At 33.2% G+C, this 17842-nt stretch overlaps 3 protein-coding genes across 7 annotated transcripts; 1 reads left to right on the top strand and 2 right to left on the bottom strand.

Moving 5' to 3' along the window:
* Positions 1-771: 771 nt before the first annotated feature.
* Positions 772-4288, bottom strand: LOC113729412 (putative UDP-glucuronate:xylan alpha-glucuronosyltransferase 4). Its single transcript, XM_027253711.1, has 2 exons — positions 3637-4288; positions 772-1691 (listed from the first exon to the last, which is right to left on the bottom strand). Exons 1-2 carry the CDS (start codon positions 4286-4288, stop codon positions 772-774), a joined length of 1572 nt encoding a protein of 523 aa, XP_027109512.1.
* Positions 4289-7621: 3333 nt separating this feature from the next.
* Positions 7622-9861, bottom strand: LOC113729411 (putative UDP-glucuronate:xylan alpha-glucuronosyltransferase 4). Its single transcript, XM_027253710.2, has 2 exons — positions 9135-9861; positions 7622-8565 (listed from the first exon to the last, which is right to left on the bottom strand). Exons 1-2 carry the CDS (start codon positions 9859-9861, stop codon positions 7658-7660), a joined length of 1635 nt encoding a protein of 544 aa, XP_027109511.1. The 3' UTR covers positions 7622-7657.
* Positions 9862-14878: 5017 nt separating this feature from the next.
* LOC113732817 (cyclin-P3-1-like) lies at positions 14879-17605 on the top strand. 5 transcript variants are annotated; one of them, XM_072080847.1, is made up of 4 exons: positions 14879-14935; positions 15174-15277; positions 16596-17009; positions 17119-17605. In XM_072080847.1, exons 3-4 carry the CDS (start codon positions 16606-16608, stop codon positions 17393-17395), a joined length of 681 nt encoding a protein of 226 aa, XP_071936948.1. In that variant the 5' UTR covers positions 14879-14935; positions 15174-15277; positions 16596-16605; the 3' UTR covers positions 17396-17605. The 5 variants fall into 5 exon arrangements, with proteins under 5 accessions (XP_071936948.1, XP_071936949.1, XP_027114601.1 ...); XM_072080848.1 differs by lacking the exon at positions 14879-14935 and adding an exon at positions 14959-15059; XM_027258800.2 differs by lacking the exon at positions 14879-14935 and having other exon boundaries at positions 15067-15277.
* Positions 17606-17842: the final 237 nt, after the last annotated feature.

Below are 17842 nucleotides of genomic sequence, written 5' to 3'. Positions count from 1 at the left end.
TCAAACTCCTCTACAACTGGTGGTGCCAAAAAAAAAAAAAAGGAGGTGTGTCAACATTTAAAACCAATCAAATTTTAACACACTTATAACTTGTATTTGATTCTCACTTTGCATCTTTAACTTTTATTCAATTCTGACATTGAACCCTAAGTTTCAATATTGAAAACGTTGCACTCTAAACTCTAAAATTTGTTACAGTTGTGTCCAATCTTTAGCACTACTGAGGAAAACTAATGGAGGTAAAAAAGTGTACACAACGTGCAAGTATAATGGTTACTATCCTATTAAAGATTAAAAAAAAAAAAGAAATAGACAAGGAAAGCTTTCCATCCTTAACCAATAAATAAATTGGTCTTATAGAGTCTTTCGGTCAAAAAAAAAAAAAACTCAATTACTCGACAAAACATAATAGAGTGAACAATAAAAAATTATAAAATTCAGATTTCTATTGGAATATTTCGAGCATGAAATTAATCCAAGACTAATCTTGCAAGAAGAATTTTTTAGATGTGCCAAACATCAATTAATGATGTGAATAGTCCTTATCAGAAAAGATCGATTGTCTTAATACATTTAAGTTACACATAATTTTTACTATGTAAATATGCATATTAATAATTATTATCCTATCTTTACGTGAATACACTTTTGTTAATGTATTTAACTTTTTCAAATAATCACGGAAGATATTGATAGATAAATCGAATGCCATGTGGAAAATACATTGGTGACGGCTCAAAAAACAAATGCTACTCCTATAAATTACGAGAATCATGGAATATCATTCATTTTTCTTCTTGGATCCTTCACCTTGATCTTCCAATGCCCATCAGAATAATTGCCATCCTTTGCAATCCTCCTAAATATCACTGCCCTTTCTTCCATATCAGGAGTCAGCACACAATAAGGTTTCAACTTGTTTGGCATGGAATCAAACACTTGCCACCACTTAGCATGAGCAGAATCACTAGCAAACCTCTGATTATCCTCAATATCCCAGTTACAATCATAGTCTCTATAGCACATCCAAGGCTTCACCCCAAGGTAATGCATGGCATGGGTATTTTTCGGGTACAAATGGTCCGGACCACAGTCAATATTGCTGAAATCCTTGAGAAAATTAGCTTTATTAGGCCATCTATGCCACCATCTAAAAATCTCATTCAAGAATCCCTGATCACCTCCGTTGTACGAAACTATTGTGAATCTTTTCTCCATCATGGTTTCGAATGTGCACCTCGATGGCTCGATTAACATGACTCCAGAGTTGAATATATGCCTATTGTTCTCAGCAGCCGATAATTGAGGGTACAAGAAAAACTCGTCTAAGTTCTGGAAAACTAGCATGTCTGAGTCTATAAACATGACCTTATCATACTCGGTGAGCAGCCAGATTCGGAGCTTGCTGTAGTTGTACTCGTTATATGCATTTTTTTCAGCATTCGGGCTTTTGATTCGTTCGATCCTCTTGATTTTCCATCCGGCATGTCTTAGAGCTTTTAAAGATTCGGAGGAAATTGAGCTGTCTGCTAGCAGGATCATGTCTTTTTTGGTTTTGGAGTTGATGATGCTTTGGCCTAGAACTATTGCACCACAAAGGTAATCTTCTGAAGAATGGAGAACAGTCACATAAGCTTCTCGTGGCTGCTGGAGAATGCTATTTGATGCATTCTTGTTCCACCCTACTTGAGCTGCATTTGACATGGCAAAAAGATTTTTTTTTGATAAATAAAGTCTATAATTTATAAGACTACCATAACAAAAAAGGACTCACTTTTAATTAAAGTGATGGGTTCAGAAAATTAATCAGTTAAAACGACGGGAATTAAAAAAAGAAAAGATTAGATAGAGAAAGAGAGATAGTTCTGTTGTCATTAATTTTTGCTTAGAGGTAAAAGATCCATGCAACTTGTGGTGTATTATTTTATCAATTTGCAAGGCAAATTAATAAATAAGATTTCAAAATTATCGTACTATTTAGGGAAGAAATAAAAGAAAAAAGTCAACAATAAGATAGCACTACAAATCAGTTGACGAGTTATCAACCATGATAGGAGGGGAAGAATGGGTTGGATGGTACGAGAAGAAAAAGTGTAAGTGAGAGATCATGGGTTTGAGACCTCTCACTTACAACAATATATATATATATATGTATATATATATATATATATATATATATATATATATATATATATATATATATCAACCATGATAGCTCAATTTAAGTTTCTAGCATTACATAACCTCTGTAAACGACCCAATAACAGAAAAGTTAGATGCAAGAAATTTTTAAAAATGTGTATACAGAAATGGTTTTGGTACTTCATGTAATGACCACCAATATCTACATTAATCTTTACCAAAAAACTTTTTGGTAAAAGTTTGCTACATGGAGTTAAAAATCACTCCCTATCTTCCAACTACTAGTATTAACTATTCAGTCATGCAATGCGCATAACCTCTCGATATGGTCAAGGTAAAATCAGAGATGCAAGAATTGAAACATGCACATACATTTATATTTTAGTAATTCATGTAATAAGTAAGCTATTTTGGACCACCTATATCGTCGCTATTTTGGACCACCTACTTATTCGTGTAATAAGTAATGCTATACTTTACCCCACAGGCCACACCCTTAGTGTAATTCTTCCCAATCCCCCCAACTACTCTCAGTGGTGAACTGGTGATAAAATATGCAATGTTTTTAAATTCGGACCGGAGAATGAATCGAAAAACCTTTCGGTTCACGGTTCGACCCCGGTTCAAAGATTTAATAATTTTTTATTGATTTTAATATTAAAAATTGTGAATAAAACTAAAATATTTATTTTAAAAAATAAATACTTAATAAAAATCGGTTGAACCTCCTGATTTTTACCGGTTTTGATCGGTTCAGTCGATTCTTGACCGGTTCAATTAATTCTTTGGATTTTTAATTGAATCGGATCAGAGGCATGGCCGATTCGCTGTTCAATCGATCGAACCGGCCGGTCCGATCCGATTTTCAAAACATTGAAAATATGCACGTTCGGACCAGGAAATATAGCTCTTTAGCAATAAGCTTATATGTGCCTTAAATAGCTTTCATGTCTTTGCTAAGACGGAAAGTGTAGTTAATTTCATCATAACCTCTAAGTAACCCATATTATAGAGTTTAATGGTTTTTGCATTTGTACAATACATATTTAGCACGTATGTGCTGGTCCAATAAGAAAATTACAAGCACGAATAAGTATAAGAATCAACAAGAAAGTAACCGTATTGGCAATTTAAAAAAATTGGCAAAATTCATGCAGGAACAATAAGATGAAAGGGAGAAGAAAGAATCAATCTCTTGTAGATGATAAATATTGTCACTTCTCAAAAACCTATGCAATAAAACATGTTTGTAAATGAGTGATTGGAAAATGTGATCAATTTCTCCAGACCGGTATGGTTAATAATCAAGAAATGTGACAACTTGATTCTTAGAGAAAGTTAAGTCATGTTACTTGAAACAGAAAATTGCTAAAATGGGGCTATAAATGTGAGTATAATGAGCAAGCTTGGTACAAAAATTAATGAGGAATTTCGTTTCAAGATACATGAAAAGAAACGCTCTATAACTCCTCAATGTGACCGGAAAAAACTAACCTGCCTCCTCAATTGGCCGCGCAAGCTGGCAAGTACCCACCGGCATTCGCACCTTTTGCTTCAATTTGCTCAAATCAGGCTTGTAAACCCAAATATCGTTGTCATGCCACAAGAGATCCTCACATCTGAATATTTCATCCATTGGACCACAAGAGCCAAGAAAAACGGCATATACGTTTCCAGAGAAATCAATAATGCTTTTGTTACTTTTCACTAGTAGATTAGCGACTACTAGATTGACTTGCAGCCTAAAAATATCTATAAATCCCATTTTTTTTGCGTCTCCTGGACATGGAACAGTGGCTACAACAACGTTCAAGTCTTGGAATTCTTCGAACTGTGGCATGGGAATTTCCGGGCACGTTTGTAGCTCAGGATATTCTTCATTAATCCACAGTGGAAATAAGTCTGACCATTTTATATTCTGTGCAACAGGCTGAAATTTCACCTCCTTTACAAATAACCCTTCATGTAATTCATCGAAAATATTCGCTTTTCTACCGATGTTTACAGTACCAATCTTTAGCCCTTTGTACTTGTGATCTTCAGCTACAATTTCATGCCATTTTGGACGTGTGACTGATTCAAAGATATCTCTTTTTGTAGAGTACTGATCTGCATAATAACAATATGGTTTTGGCCAAAACCACATTGTTATGACTAGAATGCTGAGTAAGATAGAAATGAAAAATATAGGGAAAGGTTTTGGCTTCAAAGTTGGCTTGGAAACCATTTCCAGATTCCTACTAATCTTCTGTTGATCTCTGTGGATTGAGTTTCGAGAGTTCTCGTGCATCAGCACTACAAGAAAAATGATGGAAAATGATTTATTACTTCGCATAGAAAAGAATTTGGGACTGAAATCTCTCTCATTGATGGTGTGATCTTTATATATAGCAAGCCAGCCATGAGTTGTTACTACTGAAATTGTAGATTTGAGTTTAAAACGTGTGGGATAAAGGGATTTTAATTTGATCCAGACAACCTTTTTGGAGTTGGAAATAAGGGGATTAAATTAATCTAATTACCATAACAGAAAACTTTATGAACCACATGTCTATCGTGCATGAAAGATCTAGGTGTATTCAGGGTAGGATAATTTCTCCATTGATAAGGAACAAGAAAGGATAGTTTGGACAAGTTTATGTAATCAAATCCAAAAGAATATAATTTGGCCTGGTCTTTACTAAAGGTTATATACCATTAAGCATTCAATATTTGTAGTATCGAAGAAGTAAACCAGAAAAACAAAAACTGCAGCATCAACTCTACGAATTTTTGCCCTAAAGCCATCCCAAAATTGTACTTGAGAAATTTTTTGCTGTCCGAAATTCCAGTAGATCATATGACAGTCCAATTAAGTCTTTTAATACCACGCAGGTACGTGACATTGATCAAGAATTAGTCCAAAAAAAAAACCTCTAGAGCTGCCCTTAAAGATAAAACAAAATAGTAATCCAAATAATCATTTTCCATTCAGTTCTTGAATACTCGGCAAGACACTTTGCTCTGTGAAATAAAGGGCAACAAAAATTACCTTGGAACTGCCAACTCTTATGGTAGTTCGTTCTTGAATTTAGGATGCCACCATCCCTTTACATGACAACTTGTTGGAGCAGCAGGGTGATCACTTGGTTGTAAACAAAGATCAAAGGGCAACAAAGTTGACAAGGAAAAAGATCAAAGTGAATGAGATATATTCATGCAAGATGATTGTTCATGATATTTATATGTCCGTCAATTGCCAGATTAAGTATGAATACATGACAGATCAATGAGCCAATTAAGTTCTAGTACCATTATGAATTTTTGGCCTAAAATGTTTAGATTTTTATCCCACTTGGTACGATCATAGTGGAAAATTTTTCTCATTAGACAATTTGAGGCTACCTACACCGTTATCATACCAAGGATGATAGCATGGATCCCAAATAAATAATGGTATTAATTGGGACGAGCAAAATCAGAGTTGTATTACTTTTTATTATTTCCTTGTCTTAGAACATTCTTGGATGGTTCCTCTATTGACGCTTGAATAACCACCAAGTCACTGATCAGTATTAGATAAGATCAATCTTAGTTTGTTCATAAATTTTTTAATAAATTTTGAAACCTAATATCTTTTATGATTTTTGCGAACAAAAAGTACTTTATAACTATACTGTTTTATCCTACGATAATAGCATACAATTTAGGATGAGAGTTACTTTTAGGAAATTATGTTCAAACAGAAATCAAGTGGCTAATTTTTTTTTTTTTTTTTTTTGGAGGGTCAAGTTGGGTGGTAAAGTGAGAGGGATGAAAATAAAGAAAGTAGCTAATTTTTTTTTTAAAATGCTTTTTGTTACTTCATTCTCTATGGATTGCCATTTTTCCTTAAAAAATTTTTACATTTTTCATGAATACATTTTCAATCATACTTTTACTTCACATACATCAAATCACTTTAGTACATTTTTTTTTACAAAAGATTTAGAAAGTAGCAATTTAAACAGGCTCTTAGTTTTCTTCTCTATCTCTTTTTATTTTTTATCCCATGTTTTGTCCTTTGAAATTTAAAAAATATCTTCCATGAACTTTCTAAATTTTTTTCTTTTTTTTTTCTCCACAATTTAGTCCTTATCTAATTGTATGTCTCCTAATATATGCTACCATGTATTCTATGAAAAAAAAATTATGTAAATAGAGACATCATTTAGATAAAAATGGAAATAAATTAGAATCAATGAATGATCTAGCAAGAGCAGACTTAAATTAGTCATCTCTATTTTAATTTTGAAAAAAAAAATATTTACTTGAATATTCTAACGCAAGTATGACTTTAGATGTCTAATGGTACAAATGGAAATCCAACTCTTAAGAATTCGGTGAAACTTAAGATAAAACACGAAGTCTTCACAAATTCATCGAATTTTTAAAATGGTTTCAAGCATAGAAAATATCAAGTTCCATATGTAATTTAGTCATTTATCTTAAATTCAATATTACAATTTTTAAGGACATTGGAAGGCAGCAGTGGACAGTAATAATTTTGGGCCAATAGTGGAAACTCTCACTTATTAGACTGCTTCTTGTATTTGGTTAGATAGATTGCACATGAACCTATGAAATAGCCCAACAACATAATCCCGATTTGGACAGCATAAAATGGATTAGGCCCAGTGAACCGGATAGTTGGCTACTATCAAGTCCAAGTACAAGTAGTCCACGTCAAGAGATGGGCTGGGTTAAAGATCCAACACACTTTACTGGACACGTGACCGCAAGTAGATGTATTGCAATTAGTTTATTTAAAAATTAAATATAAATATATACGCATTTACTACTTATTTGACAAATTAAACCACTTTGTATGCTCATACCATAACAAAGAATCATTATTTTCAAAAAAAAAAAAAGAAAAAGAAAAAGAAGAAGAAGAATCATTTACATTGTATTAAAACTAATTAGACTTCTGCAAACAAATTTAATTTAAAAAATTAAGACTCATTGTGTCTTTACCTATAAATATAGTGAAAGATACGGATAATGGCCTGAAAATTGAACATCATGAACATGTTTCTATGGTTCAAAAAAGGAAATTTTCACAGCACATTGTGGGATGACGAAATTGCCTCCTAATGGTCTACCATCACTAGTTAAGTCCCTATTTGATAACCCAATTCAACACTTAACTTAATGGATTCAAATATTTACATGTTCAGACACATTTGATAATAAAAAATTGAACATTTGAATTAATTAAGTGGCACTAAATTTTCGAGACAAAATTTGTTCTCAGAAATAAGTGATAAACTATTCACTTATCATTGAGTGTTATATACACCAAAATGTATTAGATTTAATACTTAATAATTTAATAACTTAATAGATTCAGACTTTATATTTTAGGTTTCAAATTTTAATTTTCAGGCTTCAGTGTTATCAAACGCAGCCTAAGTCTGAAATGGAATACCATGCAGAACAAGAGACATGAAATCCCAAATTGGCCAAATCTTACAAATTATACATGTACAGATATTTAGGCGTGCCTTCTTGGATCTTTCACCCTAATTTCCCAATGTCTATCAGGCAAACTTGCATTCTTAGCTTTACCTCTCCACTTTTTGATTCTTGCATCCATTCTTGGACTAAGCTCACAATATGGTCTGAGCTTCTTAGGCATTGCATCATAAACTTGCCACCATTTCTCATGAGCCAAGTCACTAGCAAACTTATGAAACCCTACCATGTCCCAATTACAATCATAGTCTTTGTAGCACATCCATGGCTTCACTCCTAGATAATGAATGGTATACAAATTCATGGGAATCTTAGGTCTGATCAAATCATAGGAATCCCCGAAAAACTTGAGAAAATTAACCCTTCCAGGCCATCGATGCCACCATGTAAATACTTCATTAAGGAACCCTTGATCGCCACCATTATATGAAGCCATTGTGAATCTTTTGCCCATTACTGCTTGAAATGCACATTTTGATGGCTCCACTAACATTAGGCCAGAGTTGAAAATGTGCCCATTGTTCCCTACAGCTGATAGTTGTGGATAAACAAAGAATTCATCTAAGCTCCTAAGAACTATGAAATCAGAGTCTATAAAAATGATCTTATCATATTCAATAAGATGCCATATTCTGAGCTTGCTGTAATTCCACTCGTTATAGGCACCTTTCGCGGCATGAGGGCTTCGAATTCTTTTTATTCGCTTGATTTTCCATCCAGCAGCCTCGAGTCCTTGCAGGGATTTTTTTGAGATGGAATCATCAGCTAGTAATACAAGGTCTTTGGATGAGTTGGATTGGATGATGCTTTGAGCTAAAGCTATTGCACCACAAACATAGGCTTCTGAAGAGTGGAGAATAGTTACATAGGCTTCTCTTGGCTGGTACAATGCATCGTTAAGTGCATATCTTCGCCACCCTTCTTGACCTACAGATATTCTTTTTCATGTAAATAATTTTTATTGTATAGCCTATTGAACTTTAATCTTTTTTTTTAACGTAAATATAGCAAACGAACATTTCAATCGAGATAATTGAATTTTCTCTATCATGTAGTAGACAGAAAACACAAATAGATGACATAATAGCAATTGTCGCCTGAATTGATGAATGTAGAAACCATTTCTCAATCAGAACTAAATATGTTTATATTTTTGGTAAGAAAAGATTTAAATAGTTGATAAGACGTTTCATCAGTAACCAAGAGGTCACAAGTTCGAACAACAGGGTAAATGGAGTTACTATTGATGCTAAGAAAGAAAAAAATATTTCATAGAATCAACAATCATGCATGCATTTTTATAAACATCCGTAGATAATGTGAGCACCATATTCCCAAAGGATAGCACAAAATAACTCGGGAAAATGAAAGAAATTAGCATTAAATGGATTTATTTAATATTTCCACCTGTTTCACCCTATGCATTCCATGAAACAATTTTGGTCATCTAGATCAAAACTCAATACAAAATTCCTACACTAAGCAAAGAAACTTACCTGATTCTGCGAATGGACGAGCAAGCTGACACGTTCCAACCGGCATGAGCACCTTCTGTTTGAGCCTTCTCAAGTCCGGCCTATAAATCGACCAAGCCCCGTCATCCCAAAACAAGTCATCACATCGAAAAATTTCCCACATTGGACTACAAGATCCTAAGAACACAACGAACTTCATTTCATACTCATGGTACTCAAAGCTACTTCTTACCAATAAATTAGCAATCACTAAATTCACTTGCAACCTAAATACATCCCTAATCCCCATGCCCTTTTCTGCTCCTATAGGGCATGGAATACTAGCCACAATTACATCAAACTCCCCATAATCATTGTACCGTGGCATAGGAATTTCCGGGCATTTCTGTTCTTCAGGATTATCCTCATCTATCCACTCTGGAAATAAGTGACCCCATTGAATATGATCAGCAGCCCGATCAAAATTTACCTTCACAATCTCAGCTTCTCCTTGCATAAATGATGATCCAATGTCTTCACTTGTCTCAATGTTTACGTTAACTAAACCAACTCTTATCCTTTTTTGTGCTAGCTCTTGGGCTATTATTCGATACCATTCGGGATATCTAACAGAAATAGAGTTGATGTTTTTTCTTGGAACTTCAATCTTCCAGCGAAAACTACGGAAAATGATGAGCAGGAGAGTTAGAGAAAGAAAGGTGAGGGAAAGAGTTGTGAAGGGTTTTCTCTTTGAGGGCTTAGAACCCATTTTTCGGCAGCTTGTCACGTTTGATTTGTTGTGTCCAAATATAAGGAAGATAGATGTATTGTATATATTGGTTTAGGAGCAAAGAAGACATTGCATGACTGCACGTTCTATTGATTTGTAGTTGTACATTTGTTTGAAAGATTCACACGTCTCTAATGCTTGTCGTTCCATTGTTTGTTTATTGATCAGTCAGAAGATAATGCATTCTCTTCAACTAGTTAATGATTGGGTTGGTATGCATAAATAATGCAAGGTTGTATATTTTGAGTGGAAGGATGGTTACTAATCTCTACTTCATGAACAAGACGTAATCTTGCTTGCTGGTGTGGTACAACACAAGAAGTCTTCACGTCTTAATTCAACTTCTTCGACATGGAAAAATGAAAATTTTATTGCACAGCTTAGAACAAGCACCTTTACACAATTGAAAATGAATTGCTGTGGGTGCAAAATTCTGCGGTTGCAATAGAGCTGTTCATTTTGTTTTGTTTTTAATTATCTATTTCAAAATAAGTAAAAGGTGAAAATGGTCACTAAATTATTTAAAATGACATGGTTTGGTCACTGATTTTTTTATTTTTTGGTCAAAAAGGTCATCGAACTCTTTTAAACAAGCCTTTTGGGTCATTCTATGCTAAATCAATCATAAATGACTAGTAATTTAGGACATTTTTGTCCTTGAAAATCTATAATAACAAGTTAAATGCGCTTCTTTCCAATTTATTTAGTCGATAAATTGGACAATATGATCCAAAAAAACCCATTTTAAGGAGTTGAGCTTTTGGCAAAAAAAAAAAAAAAAAACTGGACGATATAACCCAAAAAGTCCATTTTAAGGAATTGATCTTTTGGCCCCAAAAAAAAAAAAAAAAGTGACTAGACCGTGCCATTTTTTATAGTTTAGTGATCATTTTGGCCATTTACTCTGTAAAGATTGTTTCCTTTTTAATTTCGTGCACATTCTTTTATCGGTCTATTTAATGGGTACCTATAAGGCACTTGTTAAAATATATTTCAGATATTATATTTTTGAACATATAAGATTAATTAGGAAAAATATATAAATATAATGGAAAGTAGGCAAGATTAGATAGGAAAGATATAGAAATGCAAGGAAGGATAATAATTGTTAGTATGTGTGTGTGTGTATATATATAATAAGTTAGATGAATATTAGGTGTGTTATCGATAATAATTGTTAGTATGTGTGTGTATATATGTAATAAGTTAGATGAATATTAGGTGTGTTAACGAGTGCCCTGAGGACACCCCTCAGAAAAACAATTCTTTTATTTCTTCTAAAAGATTCAAAAGTTAGATGACCAATATCTAGATACCAATTAACTGGAACGCGGCTGGATAACATTGCATAACATTTGATTCTTGACTTTTGTTTCTTGGGTTAGGTCTTGATACTGATTAGGGATACAATGATTTTAGGCAAATTCTTTGAAATATTTCTTTACGGATTTTGAAGAGGCAGCAGCCATTGATGTTAGATGCTACTCGTGGATTTGGCCTTAGCAGTGAGAACGGTTCACATAGAAACAGGAGTTAAGTTAAAAAAATGGGGAAAAGCAAAAGGTGAAGGAAAATAAATTAGACAGAAAACTATAACACTATTGAACTATCAATGTCTTCTGTTTTACTGCTTTAAAGGTGTTTTTGGGTTAATTAATTTTGCCAAGCTTTAAGTTAAGTCGTTATATTGTTAAATATGAAGTCATCATAAATCACAAATGAGTGGTTGATCTGGTGCCATATGTAAATTTCAATATGCTATTGCAAGTTTCACTAAAAACAAAATTGTGATACTAAATTTAGTACAACTAATGGTAAGTTTCTGTTGTATAAATCAAGTAAGTTTCATAATCTATAAAATTTACTCTTTAAATAACAAATTTTACTATTTTTTAGCAAAAATTACCACTTTTTTGTACCAAAATTTATCTTTTCTTGTACAAAACTTACTATTTTTTGAAGCAAAACTTATTATTTAATTAACAAATTAAAGATAGAAGGATTCAAATGAGCGTATACACCAATAATAGGCTGCATATTCAAAAAAGAGGAAGGAAAAAAAGGAAAGAAAGATCACTTTATGACCAAAAAATGGACTGTTTTAATTTTAATATTCTAAATAAGTTGAATTTGCTCACCTATTGTCAGTCGATGTCCGATCACAATTTGAATAAAATAATTTAATTCGTAATGTGTTATATGGTAGAGTAATTATAAACTTATTTATATAACCAACAAAAGATATTCATGTCCCATATATCAAAAATCATAACATAAAAATAAAATAGAACTAACTCATTTAAAATAATAAATAAATGCATTTGAATAGTTCTTTTCGTTTTATACTTTCTAAATATACTTAACTTTGCATTTTAAAAATAAAAGCATCAATTTTAGTTATTTTTAAGTAAATTTGAATTGAATAGTGTCAATTTTTCAAATGATAGTTTATAATTGAATCCATACTCAACTTCAAAATTAAAGAGGCATATTTTGAAGCAAAAGAGAAAAATCTCATAACCTGCAATTTGGTTTACATTTTAAAAGAAGTACTTAACTTTATCTCTCATAATATAAAAATACAAAAAACTGAAAAATTGATCACAATGATTGCATGTATAGGCATCTAGAAATGTAATTAAAAATCTGATAATATCTTATAATACCCTTAACAATCACAAAAACTAAAAGAATATTTCGAATATAAAATAACATGATAGTATTACATATTTACATATAATTAAAAGAACAAGAATATACAAAATAATTAATAAAACTCTAAGTTATTTTTAGTTATTGTGTTGTAGGCTTTTCTTCAAGCCTATTATGGTCAAATTTGGGTGGATATACACAAATTAAGTAGATCTAGTTTAGGATCAAATATTTTATACCTTTCCTTAAACTATATTACTATTTTTTATTTTTGGTATGACTAGTGGTGTTTTCACTTTTTTTCACCAAAAATAAAGATTTTAAATAAGAATTTTCATGTTGAAGGGCCAGTAGAATTTTATTTTTGACTTAGTGATTTCAAAATTTAGGCTTTATTAATGGTACCATGATTTATTCGATTTGGTTAACGGGTACTTGTTAAGAGCGGTTTCAAGTGTTAGTTTTTTTTAAGTATAATTAATTTAAAAAAGTGTCTAAATACATGCAGATGATTTATAAAACTCTTGATTTATTTTTTTTAATCCACAACCAATGAATATTATTTCTTTTTTTGTTTTCTATATAATTTGACCTTTAGTTAGGATTTTAAAATTGAACTATGAATTATTATTATTATTATTTCCTTTATTACTTTTAGTAAGAATGATAATGTTTTCTTTTTATTTATCCATCAGAATCTGACTTGACAAATGAATCATTAAAGAAGTAAAAAAACTAAATTCAAACTATAAATGGTTTCTTTAATTTAGTTCACTAATCATTAAGTATTTATAATTTCCTTGATTTGGTCTTCTATATATTGAATTGTACATAGTTATTTAAAGTAAATTTAACCAATTCTAAAGATGTTTTCTTAGTTTTTGTTATAGTAATTAAATGGCCAAACTTATTTTTGTTAAGATTAATAAAAGACTAAAAAAAAAAGTAACGAATCTCAAACATGATCATATTCTACTTTGGTAAGGTTGAGAAAAATTGAAATTCATATTGCAAAATCATAGACACTCATATGCCACGTTTGGAAGATTCTGCTTTTAGGAACTAAACTAATAAAAGAACATATTTAGAATGGATCTAAACAAAAGGTAGTAATGATAGTATTAACGGCAATCCTCAATTAATTCATCTAATAGTAAAATAGTGGGAGAGTTTGAAATTTTGAATTTGAGATAGTGATAAGATTAGTCATAACTCGATATTTCAAAGTTTTTAATTGGACTTCATGTATTAAAATAATTTTTTAAAAAAAAAGAAAAAGAAATGGAGGGTTTAAAAGCTATTCAAGGGGTCTACACTAAAAACTCCCTTTGCTATACACATACAAACACACATATATGTATATGTATGCATATATATATACACACACACATGTGTGTGTATGTACATAGACAACACACATATATATGTGTGTGTATACATATATATATATATACACGCACACGCACACGCACACGTGTGTGTGTGTATGTATATTTATATAATATACGTAACTTTAATTCATATAGAGAAACTTTTGGGCAGATGATGATTGAGACAACTAATACAAAATCTTTTTTAAGTCTACAATTCTACTGCCTTCTACCCGTGAGATGATATGATATCTTTTCCAGATTCCATCGCATGGATAATATGACTGTGTCATTCTCTCTTCTGCTTTTTCTTTGTCTACATTGGCTTCATTTTCATTTTAAATTGATGGAAACTTTCTTCCAGTCAGGGGGAAACTATGGAGGCCTAAAATTTTATTTCAGGAAAGGCATCCTACTCATTTAAAATGTCAATACAAAGGTTACAAGTCCGAGCTACTGAACCCTTGTTATCCACAAATCTAATGATCCAACCCTTTTTTCATAACTTTGCTGAAAATCGTTCAGCAGCAATTGATTGATGGTAAAAGACAACTTTTAGTCGTGCCCTCCCTCTTGTGAGCTATATCTCAGGAATTTATGTATATTCTCCCAGCTGAAAGGTAAAGAAATGGTATAGCTCCCCCATGACAAAGGCATTTACACTTTTTGTTCCTTGGGGCCGGAGAGAAAGGGAGAGAGAGAGAGAGGGAAGCGTCAAGCATCAAGAATATCAGTAGATATAGACCGACATTCCCCTCACGTAGCAAACTAGAATATTTCTCAATTCACAGCAAAAGTTAAGGGGCATACAAATAATAAAGTTAATGGCCAACAATTTGGATATCAAATCTACCAATACAGTAACATCTTTAACCTTTTCAAGCCCGACCTTATCATTCTCTTTGACTAATGGTCATAGCTATGTTTCAATAAATCTGATTGCATATTTTAAATTCCTACCCCTTTTAAGAATAGCACTAAAGGCTCATTTAGCTAAAGTGGCTCTAATTGTTTTTGAAAGAACACAAGCGGTAAGCATTAGAAGTCGTTTCTTAGTTCATGGTGGCCCCTAGATTTTAGGCTAGGGTGGGGGGTAGCTACTAGCTAGTTGGCGCCTTATATCTGCAAACTTTTTGGTGATTCTATGAGAATAATGTATTTGTACTGTTCTTTTGCTCTCTTTGCATAAGAAAAAAGCTGTGAGGTGTTTGAAGTAAGAAACAGGAGAGAATGATCACCTGAACTTCTCTTCTTTACTCTCTTTTGCAGGTCTTTAGTTACATTCCAATCGTTTCTTAAGCTTTAGCAAGGAGAAGATCGTCTGCTTCAAAAAAAAAAAAAAAAAATCAAGTAGAAGATCGTCATACTTCTTGGTATAGCTGTTTAAGCCTTTCTCTGATTTATATACTATGCTTCTGCTTCTGTTTCTCATACTTTGTTCTGTTCTTGAACCAGTGAAGCTAGATCATCTGAACTTGCAAGATTGATTCTTGTAGATATGTAGTGAGTCTTTAAGAAGCCTCCTTGTAATTATGAATATTCATGGCTGTTGCCAGGAGCCTGTTAATCCTGCTTGTCTAATAATGGCTGTTGATTATCTGTCCATGTTAATTCGAACTGTTCCGCCAATTGCTTAAGCAAGATTACCATTATATGTTAGTATGAGTGTAAATTAGGCTACATTGAGTCGAACACCACCGTAGTGGTGAAGCTTGGATTGTATTCGATGACAGGCTTGAAATTTTGTGTTTCCTTTGTCGATATAGTCCCAGAGCTTTGGATTGAACATGATGTTTTTTTTTAAAAAAAAAAGGTTCTTTTTGAAGTATCCTTATTCTTTTGTTTAGAGTAGCGGGTAGTTCAAGTTAAAGTATCTTCCTCACTTTGAAGGATGTTTCCTGAATCTCTGTAAGAATTTTCTCTTTCTTAGTTGTTCTAAGCTTTGATTATGACTAGTGACTTTGCTTCTACTGAAACTTTATGGTGTTACAGATTGACCCTGTTCATACTTCCTTTTTTTCCCTATAAAAATCCCGATGTATTACTAATTTGTTCTGCCTATATTGTTACAAAGAGAGGTTATATACTTGTATACATACTCAAGAAATCATGAGATACAAGACCACTTCTACATGTGCCTCTGTAACCTGTTGCCGAATTAATCATTGAAAAACAGGAATCAGAGATTACTCTGAAATGCATATGCTGACAAATCCTAGTAGTAGGCACATTTCCTGACAAAAAGGACTATTTTTGGTAGGAAATCTTACTGCTGGTGACAGTGATATTACTCCTGGCCTGCTACTTTGCAGTAACTTTGCTGAACCAAAGGTACAACCATGATTTTCCATGATTCCATTAGCGTCCAGCTTCAAACTGTTGCCATGGCATCATCATGGCAATTCCTTCTTTCTAGACTCTGATATCCGAGCAATGTACAAGGAATCTGAAGCCTGAATTTGTCAAAGCTTTTGACTAACTAAAGGCATGCATGGAAAGTGCTGCAAGTAATAATGAATATTCCTTGTCAAAATTCACGCGCTGGCATAACATGATTTGACCTGATATCAGACGTGAAAATGCACAACGGAATTGACTCTTGTCTCCCTGCTTTTTTTGAAAATCTTGTTCCTGCTTGATTAAGTTTCAAAATAAAATCAGGGTTCTGATGCCCGGCTGATACAATTGCAGCATTGGCTAGATGGGAGCACAGGCACACAACGGCAGATCTTTTGATCCAAAAGTCTGCTCAAGTGTAGGAGGAGGGGAGGAATATGACAACGGAACTTTAGAGCCTCCAAGAATTCTGGCAATTCTTGCTTCAACACTTGAAAAATCCATCCTCAAGAATGAAAAGCTACTGAAAGCAACAAATGTGAAAGATGTCATTACAATTTTCCATGGTTTAAGAGCACCTGAATTGAGCATTAGGCAGTATATTGAGCGCATATTCAGGTATGCCAACTGCAGCCCCTCTTGCTTTGTTGTTGCATACATCTATATGGAGAGATTCCTCCATCAGACAAATGGTTACTTGACATCCCTCAATGCTCACCGGCTTCTGATCACCTGCTTCATGCTGGCTGCCAAATTCGTCGAGGACGAGTAAGTACGCATTTACAATATTCAATCCCAATATCTCACCACTATTTTAAACATTTTCCATTCAAATAGAAGGTTTCAATGATTGTGTCATATCAAATGACTGTTGCAGGTGTTACAACAATGCATATTATGCAAAAGTAGGAGGAATAAGCACAACAGAAATGAACAGGTTGGAGATGAAGTTGTTGGTTGCCATAGATTTCAGGCTGCACGTGAGTGTCGAGACATTTGATGATTACTCCTTTCGACTAGAGGATGAGGCTTCAAGGGGGCAATACAGAATCGAAAGGCCTTTTCGACTGTGTGGACTGGGAAAAGGTTCTAACAACAAAGATGGCTCTGGCTTTTCCCCCAAAGTACCAGGACACACTTGCAGAGCCACCTAAATATTCTCAAAGCAGCAGGATACACTTGCAGAGAAACTGAAGGTTATGACTTCAAACTCCTTTTAAACATATTGAGAAAATGGAGATGTTCAATGTAATTGAGAAAATCATGGTTAAAATGTAAGCTCTAGTTGGCCTGCTTCCAATTGAACTTCTGAAGCAGAAAATATGTTTCAGGGCCTTTTGCACTAACCAGAGACTACTGAACAACTTGTTTCCTTTTCTTTCCTTTTTTTTTTTTTTTAACTCCCTTTTCCTAGAAAATTCAAATTGTTACGATCTGATAAGAACTTGAACCCTGTAAAGTGCGTCTAAGTCTAAACAACAATTCTCTTGAGCTAGTGCGACTGCACCAGTAATCGCACCAGAAATGCTGGAGTCTGACGGTTGCACAGATTACGTGGAATTCCCAGACGACATCTGATATCATACGGATCCATCCCAGGA

The sequence above is a fragment of the Coffea arabica genome, chromosome 2e (genome assembly GCF_036785885.1).
Source record: "Coffea arabica cultivar ET-39 chromosome 2e, Coffea Arabica ET-39 HiFi, whole genome shotgun sequence".
Classification (NCBI taxonomy): Eukaryota; Viridiplantae; Streptophyta; class Magnoliopsida; order Gentianales; family Rubiaceae; genus Coffea; species Coffea arabica.
This window is presented reverse-complemented; position numbering and strand designations above follow the sequence as displayed.